Genomic DNA, 21,545 nt, shown 5'->3' with positions numbered 1-21,545 from the left:
TAATCACACCAACATACACACACTCACACCAACATACACACACTCACACCTACACACTCACACCGACATACACACACTCACGCCACATTCACACCACATACACACACACCCACACACTCATCACACCAACATACACACACTCACACCAACACATTCATCACACCAACATATACACACTCACGCTCACATACTCACACTAACATACACACACTCACACCAACATACACACACTCACACCCACACACTCACATCAACACTCACACCAAAATACACACACTCACACCCACACACTCACACCAACATACACACACTCACACCCACACACTCACACTAACATACACACATTCACACCAACATTCACACCAACATACACACACTCAGGCCCACACACTCACACTAACATACACACACTCACACCCACACACCCACATCAACACTCACACCAACATACACACACGCACACCCACACACTCACACTAACATACACACATTCACACCCACACACACCAACATACTCATCACACCAACATACCCACACTCACATCAACATACACACATTCACACCCGCACCCTCACACACAATCACACTCACACCAACAGACACACACTCACACCCACCCACACCAGCACACACACACACTCACACCCACTCACACCCCCCAACATACACACACTCACACCCACTCACACCCAACATACACACACTCACACCCACTCACACCCCCCAACATACACACACTCACACCCACTCACACCAGCACACACACACACTCACACCCACTCACAACCCCCAACATACACACACTCACACCCACTCACACCCAACATACACACACTCACACCAACATACACACACTTACACACACTCACACCAACATACACATAATCACATCCACACACTCACACCAACATACACACAGTCACAGCCACACACTCACATATTCACACCCATTCACACCAACATACACACTCACACCAACACACTCACACCAGCAAACTCACACCAACACACTCACACCAACATACACACTCACACCCACACACTCACTCACACCCACACACTCACACCAACATACACACTCATATACTCTCACACCAACATATTCACACTTACACACACTCACACCAACATACACACAATCACACCCACACACTCACACCCACTCACACCAATATACGCACACTCACACAAACTCAACACTAACCCACACACTCACAAAACACTGACACCCACACACACGCACACCAATACACACACTCACAGTCAGGACCAAACACACACAGACTGTGTGTGTACAGTGTGTAATAATAATCCCTGCATTTGATATGACTCTCACCACATCATCGAGACGTCTCAAAGCGCTTCACAGAATATATTATGAAGTGAATTGACTGTGTATGTTGTGGGTGAAACTCGGCAGACAATTGCGCACAGCGGCGTCTGCCCCACAAACACTCGTCGACTTGAGTGACCGAATTATCATTAATATTTATTGTTATTTTGAAGGAATTATTTTCCTCCGGAAAAGCGATCCACCAATCGACTAACAATCGGGATCCTACTCACTGCTGGTAACCAGAGGAGCGCGTGTGTGTGTGTGTGTGTGTGGAGTAAGGAAACTTGCCCAACATTTTGCCCGGCCCGGGAATCCAGCCCAGGTCCTCTCTCGCTTGCGAGGCGAGCGCTCGGACCACTGAGCTACAGCACTCCGGTGTTTGCTCGGTGCGTGTCAGGCAAATACGCCCCGAGTCCCGCAGGCCCTTACCTGTATGTACAGCCGGTGACCAACTCCTCACACCGGGCTCCAGTCACGCCGGCCGGGCAGAGGCAGGCGTATTGGGGGTTGTCCCCGCACTCGCTCCCGGTGTGATTGCACTTCCCTCCCCGGACCCCCGGATGCTCCTCGCACGTCCCCCCGTTCTGGCAGGTGTCTGGGTGGGGGTGGGGTGGGGGGGGGGGTGGGGGGTTGAGGGGGGTGGGGGAGCGAAGCTGCAGGTTAGACTCCGTCTACACAACACATGTTTACAATAATAACAGGAGGGATAACGGAGAGAGGGAGAGAGAGAGAGAGAGAGAGAGAACTCTGCCTTTACTTCTCCATTTACTCTCTCCTCCCCTCTCTCTCTCGCTCGGCTTCACTATCAGGGATAAACCCCCCAAGACGCTACCCTGTGTGAAGGTGTAGTGACTGTGAACAGTGAGTGTGTGAGGTGCAGTGACTGCGTACAGTGAGAGTGATAATATAGTGACTGTGTACAGTGATGGTAATGGTGTAGTGACTGTTTACAGTGATGGTGATGGTGTAGTGACTGTATATAGTGATAGTGATGGTGTAATGACTGTGTAGAGTGAGAGTGATAGTATAGTGATAGTGATGGTGTAATGACTGTGTAGAGTGAGAGTGATAGTATAGTGACTGTGCACAATGAGAGTGATGGTGTAGTGACTGTGTACAGTGAGAGGGATAGTATAGTGACTGTGTACAGTGATGGTGTAGTGACTGTGTACGGTGATGGTGATGGTGTAGTGACTGTGTACAGTGAAGGGTGCTGTGTGAATGTAGGACAGAGAGGGGGGAGGGGGGTGAGGGAGAGGTGTGTGTGTGACAGTGTGAGGGCTATATGTCTGTGTATGACAGTGTGAGGGACACACAGACGTGATCACGGATGACGTACTGGGTGTACAGAGGTCCCGGTATGTCTCGCAGTGCTTGCCGATGTATCCGGGAGGACAGGAGCAGTTGAAGTCTGGCCCAGCGATCACGCATGTTCCACCGTTGAAACACGGCTCAGAGCTGCACACGTCTCGCCACGTCTCACACAGCCGTCCTGTCACACAACACACTCCGTCACGGAAGATACACGTTAGGACTTCATGGTCATAGTGACACAGAGAGACACACACATGTACTCACATGCACACACACACACTCACACACATACACTCACACACACACGCACACACGGTGTGATGGTGTAGTGACTGTGGGCAGTGACAGAGGAGATAGCTGAGCTCAGTGAGTGCTGTTCATGTACCGCTCAATGCCTGGGGACACAGACAGGAGAAGCTCCTGTTGTTATCGGCCTCCACACAGCTCCCACCGTTCATACACGGACTCCCAGCACAGGGATCGATCAGCGTCGCACAGCGAGAGCCTGTAATACACACAAACACAGTCAAACAGAGCCCAGCACACACCAAAACACAGGCAAACACAGACATAATGCAGCCCAACACAGCCTGTAACACTTAGCCAAGTACAGCCAAACACAGTCTGAAACACAGCCAAACACAGCCAAACACAATCAATCACAGCCTGAAACAAGGCCAAGCACAGCCAAACACAGGCTGTAAGGCAGCCATACACAGCTAAACACAGGTAAACACAGCCTGTAACAGTAATAATAATCCTTGCATTTGATATAGCGCCTTATTACGTACTCGAGATATCTCAAAGCGCTTCACGGGATATACTGTAAAATGAATTGACTATATTTGTGAGCGAAACCCGGCAGACATTGCGCACAGCAGTGTGCCACAAACTGTCGTGGATTGAGTGACCAAATATTATTTTTAAGGACTTATTACCCCGGGAAAGCCATCCACCATTCAACAAACAGCCGGGTTCCCACTTACTGCTGAGTAAACAGAGATGTGTAGAGTAAGAAAATTTGCCTAATGTTTTCCTCTGTCCGGGAATCGAACCTGGGACCTCCTGCATACCAGGCGATTGCTCTAACCACTGCGTTATAATAATAATAATAATAATCCACACGCCTAATAATAATCCCTCCAAAACCAAAACAATAATAAATTGGTCATTTTCAATCCACGACTGTTTGTGGGACATTGCTGTGCGCAATTGGCTGCCGCGTTCGCCCACAAATATACAGTCAATTCACTTTACAGTGTGTTCTGTGAAGCGCTTTGGGACGTCCTCCCGACGTGAAAAGCGCTATATCAAATGCAAGGATTATTATTATTATTATTATAGGACTCCATAAATTACACAGTCAATGCGCTTTACAGTGATTCCTGTGAAGCGCTTCAGGACGTCCTCTCAGTATGAAAGATGCCGTAATGTGAGGAATGTGATTGTGAGCGTGGAGTCCTGCAGCTCAGTAGTTAACGCCTCTGTTTACCCGGCAGTAAGTAGGAACCCGGTTGTTAATCGATTGGCGGATTGTTTTTCCGGGGGTAATAATTCCTTCCAAAAACAAAAGTAAATAATAATTTGGTCACTCAATCCATAACTGTTTGTGGGACGCTGCTGTGCACAATTTGTTGTGGCATTTCCCCTGCAAAATATATAGTCAATTCACTTTACAGTATATTCCGTAAAGCGCTTTGAGAGGTCTCAAAGACGTGATAAGGCACTGTAACAAATGCAAGAATTATTATTAATGTTGTTGTTGTGTGAAGGGTTACAGTGGTGTTTGTTGGGCAGGGTAACAGGTAACAGGGTAACAGTGAGTTACCTGTGGTTCCCGGAGGGCACAGGCACTGGTAGGCGTTGAGCAGATCGTGGCAGGGAGCCCCGTGTTGGCAGGGCTGGCTGGCACACTCGTCCACCTCCAGGCTGCACGCTCTCCCCGTGTAACCCACGATACAGACACACGTGTACGAGGCCACGCCATCCAGGCATGTGCCGTGATGACAGGGACTCCCGGCACAGTCATCAATGTCATCTTCACACAGAGACCCATCATACCCTATTACACAGAGAGAGTGAGAGAGAGAGAGAGAGAGAGAGTCATCAATATCAACACCAACAACAACACCTTGCATTTACACAGCGCCTTTCACGGCAGGAGAATAATCGCAAGGCATTGGATAGTCAGAGATTTGCAGCTAGGCTGGGGGCTGGGGGCTGGGCTCAGGAGGGTGGTGGACAGGGAGGGTGGGGGTAGGAGGGTGACCGAAGATGCAGTCGAAGAGGAGGGTCTTGAGATGGGTCTCGAAGGAGGCAATGGAGGGAGCGAAATGGAGGGACTGCGGGATGGAGCTCCAGAGGTGGTGGCAGAGAGGCTGCAGGACTGACCACTGAGGCGGGGGCACATGGAGCAGGCTGGAGGGAGTGGACGGGTTGATATGGAGTCAGCAGGCCACAGCGGTAGGAAGGGGCAAGGCCGTGAGGGGCTTTGAAGGCGAGGACGAGGGGGTCATATGCCTGAGGGAGTGAGCAGGGGTCGGGGGGGCACGTGATGGGTTTAAAAAAAATGTTTTTCATTTAGTAAATTGATCACTGTTTGTGGAACAGACGCTGCTGTGTACACTTGGCTGCCAAGTTTCACCCACAAAATATACACTTTACAATGTATTCTGTGAAGCCCTTTGATACGTCTCAAAAAGTCATGACGAAGCGCTGTACAAATGCGAGAATTACTATCGTTATTATTATTATTTTACCTTCCTGGCACTGGCAGTGGAAGCTGCCAGGTCCGTCCACACACGTCCCCCTGTTCAGGCATGGATCGCTGCCACACTCGTCCATATCCTCTTCACACCTCAGCCCTTGGAATCCTGCCAAGGGGGGGTCCCAACAACACATTAACGAGACAGAGCTTCAGCCCACACTCCCCTCACCTCAGTGTCACTCCAACCCTCACTACCAAACCTCCAGTTCAGGTCTCAGCCCGGCTCAGTCACTCACGCTCTGTCCTGCAAGTCAGAAGGTTGTGGGTTCAAGACCCTCATCGAGACTTGGAATCACAGTCTAAGCTGACGCACCAATACAGAGAAGGGAAGGTTGAAGGGTGATATGATTACGGTTTTTAAGATTCTGATGGGACGAGACAATGTCGATCATGATCAGCTGTTTTATCTTGTCCTGAACAGTAGAACCTGAGGACACGGCCTGAGATTGGAGGGAGTAAATTCAGAACAAATCTTTGGAAACCCTCCTTCAGTGAGTGAGTAGTGAACTTGTGGAACAGGCTCCCGAGGGAGACAGACAGCGGAAGCCGAAAATGTCACTTGTTTCAAGAACAAATGAGATAGATTTCTGCTAGAAAATAATATCTCGCTATACAGTGAGTAGTTTGGGACATGATATGACAAGCGACCGCCAGAATGGTGGAAGGCGAACTGGATGGACTTTGGTCTTCTTTCTCCAGCAAATTGTTATCTTCTGCTGCCCAGCGCAAGGGGACGGTGTTGCATTGTCAGTGGTGCCGTCCTTTCTGCTGGTTCACATGGACGTTAAAGATCTCAGTGGTGCAATTGGAAAAGAGAAGGGAGTTTCTCTCTCTCTCTCCCCCTCACTAAAAAAAAATTGGTCACTCGACTGGTTGGGACTTTGCTGTTCGCAAATTCGTTGCCGCATTCGCCGGCAAAATAAAACAGTCACTACACTTTTGAGTGAATCCTGTGAGTTACTGTGACCCACTGAGCCAGGCTGACTCTAAAACATACACCCACACAAATACAAAAATATATATGGTGCTTACATGATGTAGGTATGTTACATGGAATATCTTACCTGGAGCACACTCACAAAGCACGTCATTGACACGGTCTTGGCATGTCCCGCGGTTCAGGCAAGGGTTACTCAGACACTCGTTACGGTTAATCTCACAGAAAATACCCTCGTAACCTGAGGACAGTGAGTAGGAATCCAGTTGTTAGTTGATTGGCAGATCGCTTCTCGTGGGTAATAATCCCTCTCAAAACACATACGTATATGAAACTTGGTCACTCAATCCACAACTGTTTGCGTGACACTGCCATGTGCAATTGACTGCCGTGTTTTCTCCACAATATATACGGTCAATTCACTTCACAGTATATTCTGTGAAGCGCTTTGAGTCGTCTTGAAAACTTGATAAGGCTCTATATCAAATGCAAGGATTATTATTATTGTTATCTGGGATGAAGAACCACTGGTATATAGAGATGGCAGCACAGCCTGGTTCATTGGCACGGCCTGGAAGGGCAAACCAGTCACTGGGGGCAGGGAATCCTCCCACTCAGCTCCTGTTAACCCTGCAACCAAAGCCCTATCGGGTCGGGTGGTCCTGGCTGGACAAGCAGCGGGAAAGCTTGTCAGACAGTGATATCAATGGCAAGCTATGGGGTTCTTTCAGTGCCTTGGGACATCCTCCCAACGTGAAAGGCGCTATGCAAATGTAATCTTGTCGTTGTTGTTGTTTTAGCTGGTTAGACTCCAGCAGTTGCCACAACACACACTCTGGGGTCCCCAAGCCTTGGCTCTTGCCAGCTTGTGCCTTTACTTTCTGGAATTAGAAGCAGGAGGTGTCTCTCCAGGGAGAGAGAGACAGCGCGCATTCCATCCCAACAATCTATCTCTGGGATTTCCACATGTAGGTGGGATGGGATACATGGAATTCTCAGTTTGGTTTGGACACTCTTAAAGACAGCACATGTCAGACACCCGACTGACCCAAATAAAAGGTATATAAAGATATGGGACCTTCTGTATCTGTGGGTGAGGAACCTCCCACATGTAGAGATGTGGGACTCACCCATTCTAATCTCCGAACCCCCATCACACAGTTCTAGGAAGGCTTCACTGTCTCCTTATTGCAGAACAGATTCAAGATCCTTTCACTCGTCTTCAAATCCCTTCACACCCTGGCACCTCCCTACCTCTCCAACCCGCTTACTCTCCCAGCCTACTACCCGCTGCCACCGGCCTCCTGCTTGACCCTCGTGCCCTCCCTTCCACCATCGTTGGTGCTCTTCCAGCCACTACGCCCTGAAACTCTGGAACACTTTTTCTCTAGTCCATCATCTTGTCCCTTCCTTCCCCATCTTCTGCTCGGGCCTGAATACCTTCCTCTTCAACCGTGCCTTGGGTCACGTCCCCCCTCCCCCAGTTCGGCCCTATCAAGTGCTCTGGGACACTACCTTGTTGTGTGTGTGTGTGTGGGTGGGGGGAGGGGGAGGTGCTTTATAAATGCAAGTTGTTGTTGTTGCTATTGCTGTGACCTCCGGTACCTGACATGCAGATGCACTTGAACTCCCCGATCTCATCCAGGCAGGTAGCCCCGTTGAGGCAAGGGTTGGAGAGACACTCCTTGATGTCCAGCTCACACCGCGCCCCACTGTACCCGGCCCGACACCGACACCAGAAGGACCCCATGGTGTTCTCGCATCGCCCGCTGTGCTCACACGGGTTGGCTCCTGAGAAGGAACATTCCAGAACAAAAGGTCAGAGTGTGAAACGGTGTCCACAGGAGGCGTGTCAGACACCGGATGATCACGGTGACGGGTTTCTGTGTGTGTCAGACACCGATGATCACGGTGACGGGTTTCTGTGTGTGTCAGACACCAGATGATCACGGTGACGGATTTCCGAATTGACTCACCCATCGAGCACTCGTTGATGTCACTCTTGCACACGGGTCCCGTGTAGCCCTGTGGACAATGGCAGATGGCCTGACCGGTGATCGGGTTGGTATCACAGATCGCTCCCTTGTGACAGGGATTGTGGAGACAGCTGTCATTCAGCTGACACAGGAGACCTGCCACAGAGAGAGTAGGGAGAGGGAGGCAGAGACTGAGAGAGGGAGGGAGAGACCGATAGAAAGTGTCGGAGACTGATGGAGAGGGGGAGGGAGAGACTGAGAGACAGAAGAAGAGACGATAGGGAGGGGGAGATCGACAGAGAGTGTGGGAGACCGGCTGAGAGAGGGAGAGACTGACGGAGAGAGGGAGAGACCAATGAAGAGTGCAAGAGACAGACAGACAGACGGACGGACAGAGAGCAAGTAGGGTATGGATAGTGATGAAGGTATGGATAATACCAATAATAATTCTTGCTTTTGATAAAGCATCTTATGACGTTGCTGAGACATCTCCAAAGTGCGATGCAGAATATATTTTAAAGTGTAAGTAATTGTATTTTGGGGATGAAATGCGGCAGCCAATTCCACACAGCTGTGTCCCATAAACAGTCATGGATTGAGTGACAAAATTATAATTTTTTGGGAGGGATTATTATCCCCTAAAATGATCCGTCAAATGATTAACAACCACATTCCTACTATTGCCTGGGGAATCAGAGGTGTGTGGAGTAAGGAAACTTGACGAACGTTTCACCCTGCTGGGAAAGCATTGGGGAAGGTGAGGAGGGTATGGATGGTGGAAACCTGTAGCTCAGTGGTTAGAGCATTTGCCTCACAAGCGAGAGACCTGGGTTCGATTCCCGGGCAGGGCGAAACATTGGGCAGGGTGAAATGTTGGGCAACTTTCCTTACTCCACACACCTCTGTTTACCGAGCGGTAAGTGAGCTCCCAGTTGTTAGTCGATTGGCGGATCAGAGGTAATAATTCCTTCAAAACAATAACAATGATTTGTCCACTCAATCCACGACTGTTTGTGGGACACTGCTGTGTACAATTTCGTGAAGTGGTTTGAGACGTCTCAAAGATGTAATAAGGCTCTATATCAAATGAAAGGATTATTATCAATATTACAGGTGGTGAGGAGGGTTTGGGTGGTGAGGAGGGTATGGGTGGTGAGGAGGTTGGGTGGTGAGGAGGGTTGAGTTGTGAGGAGGGTATGGGCAGGGTGTGGGGTGTGGGGTTGGGTGGTGAGGGGGTATGGGTGGGGTTGGATGGTGACTTGGGGTTGATGGTTGGCAGACTGGGCACTGATGGGGACCTACCTGTCCTACCAGGTGGGCACTCACAGGTGAAGCTGGCCACACGATCATGGCACGTGGCTCCCTCTGAGCACAGAGCTGCCCGGCAGTCATTGATATTGTGTGTACAGCGATCCCCAGACCAGCCGTTCACACACACACACACATAGCCACCCACCATGTTGATACACGTTCCCCCGTTCTCACACACACCCCGCTGCTCACACTCAACCACATCCCGGGAGCATAGAGGACCTGCAGAGAGAGGGAAGGAGGGAGAGAGAGAGGGAGAGAGTAAGAGAGCGAAAGGGAGTCAGAGAGAAACGGAGAGGGAGGAGGCGACAGACAGGACTCTAGAGGGAGGGAGAGAAAAAGAGAGCAGGAGTGTAAGAGAGAGAACACAGAGAGAGGGACAGAGAGAGATGGGTGTGAGAGAGATACAGAGAGACAGGGAGTGAGGACACAGAAAGAGTGAGAGAGAACGAGAGAAAGGGAATGAGAATGGAGAGAGAGTGTGTGGGTGTGAGAAGAGTGCGTGAGAACAGAGATAAAGAGAGAGAGAAAGCGTACGAGAGACAGGGAGTGAGAATGGAGAGAAGTGAGTGGAAATGGAGAGAATGAGGGCACAAAGGCTGGTTGTGCGAGCAAGTGTGTGTGAAGGCAGGGGGAGGGTGGGTGTGCGAGTGAGTGTGTTTGAGGGCCTGAGGGTTGGTGTGGGAGCGAGTATGCGAGTGGGACTAAGTGTGGGATTGAGTGTGCGAATGGGGGCAGTGTGGGAGCGAGTGTGTTACCTTCCCACTGTGGTGGACAATGACAGGTGTACGTGTTAATCCCATCCACACATCTGCCTCCGTTCCGACATTGGTGACCCTGACAGTCATCAACATTCACCTCACAGTAATGGCCAGTAAAGGCTGTGGGAGGCAAAGGGTTAACAACGAGTCTCGGCAGATCTCAGATACACAGCGACGCTCCCTTTATACTGTCCATCCATCCATCCACACAGCACCAGACAGGTCACGTACACTGTGGGTCCACACTCCCAGCTCAGCCACAGCGCAGGTTACATAAATAATTGTGGAGTCCTGTAGCTCAGTGGTTAGAGCACTCGCTTTGCAAGTGAGAGACCTGAGTTCAATTCCAGGCAGAGGGCGAAACCTTGGGCAAGTTTCCTTACTCCACACAGAGCCTAATAATAATCCCTCCAAAACCCAAAACAATAATAAATTGGTCATTTTCAATCTACGACTGTTTGTGGGACATTGCTGTGCGCAATTGGCTGCCGCGTTCGCCCACAAACATACAGTCAATTCACTTTACAGTGTGTTCCGTGAAGCGCTTTGGGACGTCCTCCCGACGTGAAAAGCGCTATATCAAATGCGAGGATTATTATTATTATTATTATTATTATAACATTAAACAATCCTTGGCTTTGCTCCGGTGCCTGAGCACCTCAGGAGGACTTCCTAAAGTGCTTCTCATGACACGCTGTAAAGTGTAGCGACTGTGTATTTTGTGGGCAAAACACGGCAGACAGTTTGCGCGTAGCCGTGTCTCACAAACCATGGAGTGAGGGACCAGTTTTATTTGTGGGACTATCGGCCGGGACACTGGGAGAGGGTCTCCTCGACAACAACAACAACAACAGATGACATGTGTCCGGTCATCTTTCACGTTAGGAGGACGTCTTAAGACACTGGACAGTCAGGGATCCGCACCCGAGCTGGTGGTCGGGATCAGGAGGGGGCGGAGGGCGGGGAGGAGAGGGGAGGGGTAGGAGGGTGACCGAATGGGCAGTTAACGAGGAGGGTCTTGAGACGGGTCATGAAGAAGTCAGACGAGCTCCCATGAATCCCCCCCCCCACCCCCGCCCCGTTACACCAGCCCCTTCCGACACCTCAACACGCAAGCGCGTGCGGACGAACATATCCACCGATCCGTGCCCACCTACCGGCGGGGCAGACACAGCGAGACGGTGAGTGGGGGTCTGTGCGCCGGACGCAGGCTCCGCCGTGCTGGCAGGACCCGGGCAGACAGGCACCGGTGGTTGTCTGGCAGGCAGGGCCGGTGTGGGTAGGGGGACAGGCACAGCGGTACGAGCCGGGTTGGTTGAGGCAGGTGCCACCGTTCAGGCAAGGTCCAGCCTGGCACTCGTCCACGTCGATCTCACACGCCGGCCCCCGGTAGCCAGCCCGGCACAGGCAACGGAAATGTCCTCCGCTCGGCAGGCAGCGGGACCCGTGTCTACACGGGCTTCCAGCACACGGGTCAGCCTGCTGACAGCACGGCCCTACAGAGGGAGCGAGAGACACGCACACACAGTGAGAGAGTGGCCTAAGCACACGCACACACACACACACACACACAGGTCAGCCTGCCCTACACGCACATACACAGGTCAGTCTGCCCTACACACACATACACACACATACACAAGTGTTTAGTACTCTGTATGTAGTACTGTGTTTAAAACTCTCAGCCTGAAGTACTCTCAGTGTCAGTTCTCTGTGTTTAGTACTCTTAGTATTAGTTCTCTGTATTTAGTACTCTCAGTATTAGTTCTCTGTATTTAGTACTCTGTGTTAGTTCTCTGTGTTTAGTACTCTCAGTATTAGTTCTCTGTGTTTAGTACTCTCAGTGTTAGTTCTCTGTGTTTAGTACTCTCAGTATTAGTTCTCTGTGTTTAGTACTCTCAGTATTAGTTCTCTGTGTTTAGTACTCTCAGTATTAGTTCTCTGTGTTTAGTACTCTCAGTATTAGTTCTCTGTGTTTAGTATTCTCAGTATTAGTTCACTGTGTTTAGTACTCTCAGCGTTAGTACTCTGTGTTTAGTACTCTCGGTGTTAGGTCTCTGTGTTTAGTACTCTCGGTGTTAGTACTCTGCGCACTGTTTCCAGTGTTTAGTACTCACCTGTCCAGCCATGCTGACAGGTGCAGTTGCAGTGTGCGGTGAGACCCTCTGGCAGGTTGCGCTGTTGAGGCAGGGGTTGCTGAGACAGGGGTGTGTGACGGGGGTCTCGCAGTGCTGGCCTGTGACGCTCGGGGGGCAGCTGCAAGCGTAGCTGACGGAGGCATTCTGTGGCTGGGGGGAGGGGGAGCAGGAGCCACCGTTCAGACAGCGGGGGGCCAGGCAAGGGTCCCAGTGCTCACACCTCTCCCCTGTGTAGTCAGACGCACACCTGCGGAGAAACACGCACGGATTCACATCATTCTGAGTGGGTCAGCCCGGCTCAGTCACCAGCTCACTCCCCTCCACACCCCAGGACTTGTGGAGTCCTGTAGCTCAATGGCTAAAGCACTCGACTCGCAAGCGAAGCGCTGGAGCCACGGGGCAGGCAGGGGAAACCTTGGGCAAGTTTCCTTACTCCCCACGCACGCCCCTCTTTTCCCAGCAGGAGGTAGGAACCCGGTTGTTAATCGATTGGCGGATCGCTTTCCAGGGGCAATGTTCATTTCAAAAGATAAATAGCTTGGTATCTTGATCCACGACTGTTTGTGAGACGCTGCTGTGCGCAATCGCTGCTGTGTTTCGCCCACAAAATATACAGTCAATTCACTTTACAGTATAATCTGTGAAGCGCTTTGCGACTTCTCAACGGCGTGATAAAGGCTACGTCAAACACAAGGATTATTATTGTTATTATTATTATTGAACCAGAGGGTTGTGAGTCCAAGTTCCTGGCTCAGCGACTCTGAGCTCACAGTCTGGGCTGATGCTCCGATGCAGCGCTGGGGGGAGACAGCGTTGCATTGCTGGAGACACCGTTCTTCGGATGATCCTTTAAACCTTGCTCCCCGCCTGTGTGCCCCTGTTCAGCTGCAAGTTAAAGGTCTCCTGCGGTGCTTCTTGAAAATTCTCGAAAGAGAAGCTTCCTACTCTCTCCCCTGGTATCCTGGCCAACATTCCCTCAGATAAAATTGGTCACTCAGTCAACCGACGTCGCTGTTTGTGGGACATCGCAGCGCAAATTGGCTGTCGCAAACCCACAGTCGCATCACTTTTGCAGTGAATCTCGTGAAGCACTTTGAAACACAAAAGCTGTTGTATCGAATGTGAGTATTATTGTTTAATATCTTTTCTTTAACCATTGCTGTGGCTGACCTGGGAGTGGATGTACAGTGTAGAGGGAGCTTTACTGTGTCTCTAATCCTGACGTGTTAGTGTGGACGCTCAATGTAGAGGGAGCTTTACTGTGTCTCTAATCCTGACTTGGGAGTGTGGATGGACAATGTATGTGACCTGTCTGACAGGACGTGTGATGGGGGGGTGAGAGAGGGACAAACTGTTACTTACACACACAATCCAGTACCATTGGTCTGTGACGTGCAGTTTCCACCGTTAACACACGGATCCACATCATTTAAACACTGAAGCCCTGGGGTAGATGGGGAAGAGCAACAGTGCTATGTTAACGGGAGGTTTTAACACACACAAATATCACAGACATGGCTTATTAATCTACACTCTGAACCCTATCTCTGTGACCTCCTCAAAAACCTTACTGACCCAGCCTCTCCCTCTGCTCAGCAGGCTCTGGTCTGCTTCATATCCCAACTTCCATTCTCAGCCTATCTGCCCCTCATCTCTGGATCCATCCCTCCCAACTCTCCTTCCTGCCTCCCTCCCAACTCTCCTTCCTCCCTTCCTGCATCCTATAGCTCAGTGGTTAGAGCACCTATCTCAAAGGTGAGAGACCTGGGTTTAACTCCCAACAGGGTGAAACATTGGGGAACTTTCCTTACTCCACACGCCTCTGCTTACCCAGCAGTAAATAGGAACCCGGCTGTTAGTCGATTGGTGGATCGTTTTTCCGGGGGTAATAATCCCTTAAAAAAAATAATAATAATCTGGTCACTCAATCTACGACGGTTTGTGAGACGCTGCTGTGCACAATTCGCTGCCGTGTTTCGTTCACAAAATATACAGTCAATTCACTTTACAGTTTATTCCATCAAGCACTTTGAGACGTCCAGAAGACATGATGGGGGGGGGAGGGAGGGAGGGAGGGAGGGAGTCTGACTCTCACTCAAAAAGTTGTTGGTTCAAGATTCGTCTCGGGAACTTTGAGTTCACAGTCCAGGCCTACGCAGTTCAGAGCACAATCCAGGCCTTCCTCCCGCAAAGTAAACAGTCACTACACTTTACAATATATCCCGTGAAGCACTTTCATGATAAGGCGCTATATTAAATACAAGGATTATTAGTAATAGTATTATACACAGCCCTGTTATTAGTATTAATATACAGGGCCCTCTATTAATACTGTATTATTAATATAGGGCCATGTATATGATAACTCAAACTCTTGATAACTCAAACCTTAACTTGTCACTACCACTTAAGTCATCGTCCTGTCAATATCCAGCCTTCATGTATTTATTTATACCTACTCCAAACTCGCTGCTCCTGATAACTCGTCACTGAGTCCTTTCCCCTTGCAGTGACTAGTTATCAGGAGTTTGGGTTGACAGCCCTGTTACTGAGCTGGTCTGAGCCGGGGTGGGGCGGAAGGGGTGTGTGTCTGTGGCATATGGGCTCACAGAGCAACTTGAGCTGGATCTTACCACAGCCTGGCCCGAGCCAGACTGCTCCCAGTCAGACATACCTCCTCCGCATTCCACAAGCTTCCCTCCCCCCTCTCACCTTCGGCCTCTCTTGCCCCCTATCTCCTTCCCGTTTTTTTCTCAATCTCTCTATCCCAATCTCTGTCTCTGTCTCTCTCGCTCGGACCCTCAATCCCCCCTTGCTCTCTCTCAATCCCTTTATTCGGCTCTCTCTCTCAGTGCCTCTGTCTCATTCTGTCTCTCATACTCTTTCTCTTTCAATCTCAGTTCCCCCTCTCTCAGTCCTATCTCGGTCTCTCCCTCAGCCCCCACAGCCCCTCTCTCTCTCTCTCTCTCTCTCTCCCACTGTCTCTCTCCCACCCTCTCTTTCTCTGTTGCCGGATCTCCGATTCTCTCTCATTCTCTCTCTGTCCCCATCCCCCCGTCTCTCTCTTACTTTGTTTCGCCCACGAAATATGCAGTCAATTCACTTTACAGGTATATTCTGTGAAGCGCTTTGAGACGTGATAAGGCGCAATATCAAATGCAAGGATTATTATCATTATTATTTCTCTCTCCCAAGAGAGTGCGGCACATCACCCCTTAACTAAACCCTCCTTAACTGTAACTTAAAGTTAACTGCCGTTCCCCCCCACCCACTCCCTTCCCCACTTGATCCCGACCCCCAGCTCGGGCGCAAAACCCCTTCACTGTCCAGCGCCTCGGGACGTCCTCCCGATGACGCGAGAGGCGCTGTGCGAGTGTAAGACTGTTGTCGCTGCTGCTGTTGAGCAGCTGTTACGCAGTGAATTGCCTCCACGCGCACAGCGAGCATCAGCTCAATCTCCTGGTCACTCCAGAACAAAAGGGCAGGAAACCCGCCGCATCCTGTCCCCTTTCCCAAAACAAAAACTCCCAGCCTCTGAAAGAATAGGTTATTATTGTAGGTCTGTGAGACTGTGGAAGCTCTTGACTTGGAGGCAGAGCACTAGCTGTGGGCCAGCAATCCAGGCTGTGTCACCTGCGGCTGTGGAAGCTCTTGACTTGGAGGCAGAGCACTCGTGCTCTGCCTCCAAGTCAAGAGCTTCCACAGTCAGTTCGCTCTCCACGTTGGGGATTCTGAGCTCACAGACCAGCGCAGCGCTGGGGGGGGCAGGAGAGAGAGAGAGAGAGAGAGAGAGAGAGAGGGGGGGTGGGGAGCACCACATCGTCGGAGGAGCGAGTTGTTCCGCCGAGCTCGTCGACCGTACCGGTCGGGGGGGGGGGCCGCGGTGGGGGGGTGGAGGGAGACATTCAAGAACCCGGGGCATTTTTCGAAAATGAGAAGCTTCTCTCTCTCTCTCTCTCTCTCTACGTCCTGGCCGACATTCCCCCAGAATACGCCCACCAAATTCACAGTCACCGCACTTCCTACTGTGAAGCGCTTCGAGATGTCTCGACAACGTGCTAAGGCGCCATATTGAACGCAAGGATGATTGGGATTATGTGTAAAATAAGTCGTTCATTTCAAGGCTGTTAGTGGGACGTCTCTGTTTGCCCACAAAACACACCGTCACTGCTGTTTACAGCATATCGTGCTCTTCCCAGTGATGAAGCACTGTAGCAAATACTAGGATTATTAATAATAATTATTAATTAATAATAAAAAAAATATTAATTAATAATAACAATTTTTATTAACTAATAATTAATAATTTTGACACAGCTCCTTATCGTGGCTTCCAGACATCTCAAAGCGCTTCACAGGATACATTGTAAGGCGAATTGTCTGTATATTTTGAGGGTGAAACACAGCAGCCAATTGCGCACAGCAGCGTCCCACACACCGTCGTGGATTCAGTGGCCAAATTATTATTATTAATTTTTTTTAAAGGGATTATTATTAATGGTGCCAGGGTTTAGAAAGACTCGATCACGGAGGGAAGCAGTTTACTCCCCAAATAAGCTTCTACCCTCACAACTCACATGGGGCTCGCAACAGCAACAGCAACAACTTGCATTTACGCAGACCTGCCTTTCATTACAAATCTCTGGACAAACAAAGCTTTGCACCCAAGTTGGGGGTTGGGATCAGGAAGGGTGGAGGCCAGGGAGGGTGAGGGTGGGAGGGAGGCCGTGAGCTCGGTCCATGTGGAAGGAATTGAGACGTGCCTCGAAGGAGACAAGGGAGGAGCTGAGGCGAAGGGACCACGGGATGGAGTTCCATGGGGTGGGGGCAGAGAGGCTGAAGGCTTTCTAAACCCACCGATGGTGGGACAGGCCAGGAGGGGGACGTGTAAGCACAGGCAGGAGCCCGCCGAGCAGGGAGATTGGACAAGTTGCTTAAGGATACGATAAGGGATTATTTTAACAATCGTTGCCTTGTTGTAAGGGAGGACGTCTCAAAGCGCTTTGCAGGACAGACACACTGAGTCTTTTTGTGTGTTTTGTGGGCGATTTGTGCAAAGGAACGTCCCTGTAAACGACTGGTTTCATCCGGGAGGACTGTCGGGGGAGAGAGAGAGAGAGAGAAAGAGAAAAGCTCCCTTCTCTTTTTTGTGAGCAGGGCCGTGGGAGATCTTTAATGGCTGCTGGTTTAGACGGCGTCTCCTCCGACCACACAGCCCCCACCTCCCCTTCCCCTCCCTCCCCCCCCCCCAGCACTGACCTTGAGCATCAGCTTCGAACTTGTGAGGTCAGAGACTTTGAACCTTGCGACTGGGAGGTGAGACGTCAGTGAGCCAGGCTGACACCTGCCATCCCAGCGCTCAGCTCCTCTCCCTCTCCCTCACGCGCTCTCCTTCTCTCTCACACACTCTCTCTCTGTCTTCCTCGGTCTCTACCTCTCCCTCACTGACTCTCCTCCTCTCTGTCTCACTCTCCTCCTCTCTGTCACTCTCCTCGCTCTCAGACATCTCGAAGACGCAATAAAGCGCTATATCAAATGCAAGGATTATTATTATTATTATTATTATCATCTTTCCATCACACTCTCACTCTGTACTGCTCTCACACTGTCTCTCAAACGCTCACTCACACTCTCTTACTCCATTTCTCTCTGACACACACTCTCTCTCATATTCCCTCACACACTCTCTCTCCTCCTCTCTCCCACACGTAACTCTCACACACACTGTCATGTTCTCTCGCACACTCACTCCATTTCCCTCTGACACACACACTCTCTCACACACACTATCTCTCTATCACACTCTTCCACACACTTGCACACTCTTTCACACACACTCTCTCACACACACCCTCTCATTCTCAAACACACTCACTGATTCTCTCACACTCCCTCATTCTCACTCACACATACACACTCTCACACTCACACATACACACTCACACACGCACACTCTTGCACTCTCACATGCCACTCTATCTCGCTCTCTCACACTCAGTCTCATACACACTCTCATGCACACACTCTCTCTAATACACACACACATTCATATTCTCCACACACTCACTCCATCGCTCTCTAACACACACCCTCTCACACAGTGTCTCACACACACTCTCTCTAACACACATTCTCTCACACACAGTCTCTCATATGCTCTCTCTCACACACTCTCACTCCAACCTCTCTGACACACACTCTCTCACGCACATTATCTCTCCATCACGCACACTCACTCACTCTCACACACACTCTCATTCTCACACATACTCACTGATTCTCTCACACACTCACTCATTCTCACACACACACTCACACATACATACTCTCTCACATACACTCTATCTGTGTCTCACATTCTGTGTCTCTCACTGTCTGTGTCTCACACGCACTCTCACACTGTCATAATCTCATACACTCTCTTGCTCTCTGACACACTCTCTCACATATTATCTTTCACATACTTTCTCACACACTTTCTCAAACACACACTCTCACACACACAGTCTCTCATATTCTCTCTCAAAAACTCTCACTCCAACTCTCTGACCTATACTCTCTCTCACGCTCTCTCACACACTATCTCTCTATCACACACACTGTCACACACACTGTCTCAAACCCATTCACAGACACTCTCTCACACACTCTCTCATACATACATACACTCACATTTTCACACAAATTCACCGATTCACACACTCTCACTCACATTCCATCTCTCACATTCGTCTCTCATACACACTCTCTCACACACACACTCTCTGTCACACTCCGTCACTCTCTCACACACTCTCACACCACATACACACTCTCTCACACACTCTCACACACGCACTTACACTCTCTCACACACACCTCTCACACGCACTCTCTGTCACACGCCGTCACTCTCACACACTCTCACGCACACACTCTCATACACACACTGTCACACACACACTTTCATACACTCTTTTCTCACACGCACACACTCACATACTCCCTCACACTCTCTCTCACACACACTCACACATACTCTCTCACACACACACACACTGTCTCACACACACACTCATACATTCTCACACTCACACTGACACACTCTCACACACACTCCCTCACACTCACTCTCACACACTCACACACTCATACACACTCTCTCACACACACACTGTCTCACACACACACTCACGCTCTCACTCACGCACACGCTCTCACATACTGTCTCACACACACACACTCACACACTCCCTCACACTCACTCTCTCACACAGTCTCACACACACACTCACTCTCTCACACTCACACTGTCTCACACACACTCCCTCACACTCACTCTCTCACACACACAGTCTCACACACACACTCACACACTCTCTCACACTCACATTGTCTCACACACACACACTCTCTCACACTCACACTGTCTCACACACACTCACTCTCTCACACTCACACACACACACACACACACAACCTCTAACAAACTCTCTCAGTCCCCACCTTGAGTGCCGGGTCCCAGTAACAGCAGAGTGACCAGGAGGTGTTGGATTGCTCTCATCCCCTCACACCCCCTCACACACACTCCCTCTTACACACCCTCACACTCACTCACACTCACTCACACACTCCAGTCCCAGCCCAGGCACAGGCACAGTCACACACAGCAGTCACTGCTCCTCACTGTCGGCGTCTTATTGAGGGACTGGATGTGAGTGTGAGAGAGTCAGTGTGTGAGTGAGTGTGTGTCGGGGAGGATGTGATGATGGTGTGTGGGGAGGAGAGAGAGAGTGCCATTGTGAGAACGAGACAGTGTGTGGTGTGTGTGTGAGAGAGAGAGAGTGTGTGAGAGACACTACAGAATGGGAGAGAGTGTGTGCGTGAGAGTGTGAGAGAGTGTGTGTGTGTGTGTGTTTGAGTGTGTTGTGTGTTTGAGAGTGTGTGTGTGTTTGAGAGTGAGTGTGGGTTTGAGAGTGAGTGTGTGTTTGAGAGTGAGTGTGTGAGAGTGAGTGGGTTTGAGAGTGTGTGAGAGACAGTGTTTGAGAGTGTGTGAGAGACAGTGTTTGAGAGTGAGTGTGGGTTTGAGAGTGAGTGTGTGTTTGAGAGTGAGTGTGTGTTTGAGAGTGAGTGTGGGTTTGAGAGTGAGTGTGGGTTTGAGAGTGAGTGTGGGTTTGAGAGTGAGTGTGGGTTTGAGTGCGTGTGAGAGACAGTGTTTGAGAGTGTGTGTGGGTTTGAGAGTGTGTGTGTTTGAGAGTGAGTGTGGGTTTGAGAGTGAGTGTGTGTTTGAGAGTGAGTGTGTGTGGGTTTGAGAGTGTGTGAGAGACGGTGTTTGAGAGTGTGTGAGAGACTGTTTGAGAGTGTGTGTGTGTTTGAGAGTGAGTGTGGGTTTGAGAGTGTGTGAGAGACAGTGTTTGTTTGAGAGTGAGTGTGGGTTTGAGAGTGAGTGTGGGTTTGAGAGTGTGTGAGAGACAGTGTTTGTTTGAGAGTGTGTGTGGGTTTGAGAGTGTGTGTGGGTTTGAGAGTGAGTGTGGGTTTGAGAGTGAGTGTGGGTTTGAGAGTGAGTGTGGGTTTGAGAGTGTGTGAGAGACAGTGTTTGTTTGAGAGTGTGTGTGGGTTTGAGAGTGAGTGTGGGTTTGAGAGTGAGTGTGGGTTTGAGAGTGTGTGAGAGACAGTGTTTGTTTGAGAGTGTGTGTGGGTTTGAGAGTGAGTGTGGGTTTGAGAGTGTGTGTGGGTTTGAGAGTGAGTGTGTGTTTGAGAGTGAGTGTGTGTTTGAGAGTGAGTGTGTTTGAGAGTGTGTGTGTGTTTGAGTGTGAAAGAGGGAGAGTGACAGAATGAGAGAATCAGCAGTCTGAGGACTGAGGGGATGTGATGATGGGTTAGAGGGGCAGAGAGTGACCGGTGTGAGAAAGGGACACAGTGTGTAAGAGATTGTGTGAGAGAGTGAGTGTGTGAGAGTGTGTGTGGAAGAAAGAAAGATACAGTGTGAGAGTGTACGAGAAATGTGTGGAGAACTTATGTGATG

General features: G+C 50.1%; 1 protein-coding gene across 1 annotated transcript in view; it reads right to left on the bottom strand.

Moving 5' to 3' along the window:
- LOC103189740 (neurogenic locus notch homolog protein 3-like) overlaps nucleotides 1–20,097 on the bottom strand; it is a 35,159-nt gene extending 15,062 nt beyond the window's left edge. Inside the window, exons 1-14 of the mRNA XM_042344777.1 lie at nucleotides 20,027–20,097; nucleotides 13,904–13,985; nucleotides 12,521–12,788; nucleotides 11,561–11,882; nucleotides 10,401–10,523; nucleotides 9,634–9,864; nucleotides 8,332–8,487; nucleotides 7,961–8,146; nucleotides 6,483–6,596; nucleotides 5,411–5,524; nucleotides 4,480–4,713; nucleotides 3,037–3,156; nucleotides 2,677–2,829; nucleotides 1,767–1,932 (exon numbers count right to left, since the gene is read on the bottom strand). Of these exons, the coding sequence (XP_042200711.1) occupies nucleotides 1,767–1,932; nucleotides 2,677–2,829; nucleotides 3,037–3,156; nucleotides 4,480–4,713; nucleotides 5,411–5,524; nucleotides 6,483–6,596; nucleotides 7,961–8,146; nucleotides 8,332–8,487; nucleotides 9,634–9,864; nucleotides 10,401–10,523; nucleotides 11,561–11,882; nucleotides 12,521–12,788; nucleotides 13,904–13,985; nucleotides 20,027–20,084 (2,327 nt within the window). The 5' untranslated portion in view covers nucleotides 20,085–20,097. The remainder of the gene's footprint in view (nucleotides 1–1,766; nucleotides 1,933–2,676; nucleotides 2,830–3,036; nucleotides 3,157–4,479; nucleotides 4,714–5,410; nucleotides 5,525–6,482; nucleotides 6,597–7,960; nucleotides 8,147–8,331; nucleotides 8,488–9,633; nucleotides 9,865–10,400; nucleotides 10,524–11,560; nucleotides 11,883–12,520; nucleotides 12,789–13,903; nucleotides 13,986–20,026) is intronic.
- Nucleotides 20,098–21,545: the final 1,448 nt, after the last annotated feature.

This window comes from Callorhinchus milii, unplaced genomic scaffold (genome assembly GCF_018977255.1).
Source record: "Callorhinchus milii isolate IMCB2004 unplaced genomic scaffold, IMCB_Cmil_1.0 Scaffold30, whole genome shotgun sequence".
In the NCBI taxonomy this organism is placed as follows: domain Eukaryota; kingdom Metazoa; phylum Chordata; class Chondrichthyes; order Chimaeriformes; family Callorhinchidae; genus Callorhinchus; species Callorhinchus milii.
Note: the sequence above shows the minus strand (reverse complement) of the source record. Positions and strands in the feature narration are given on the sequence as shown.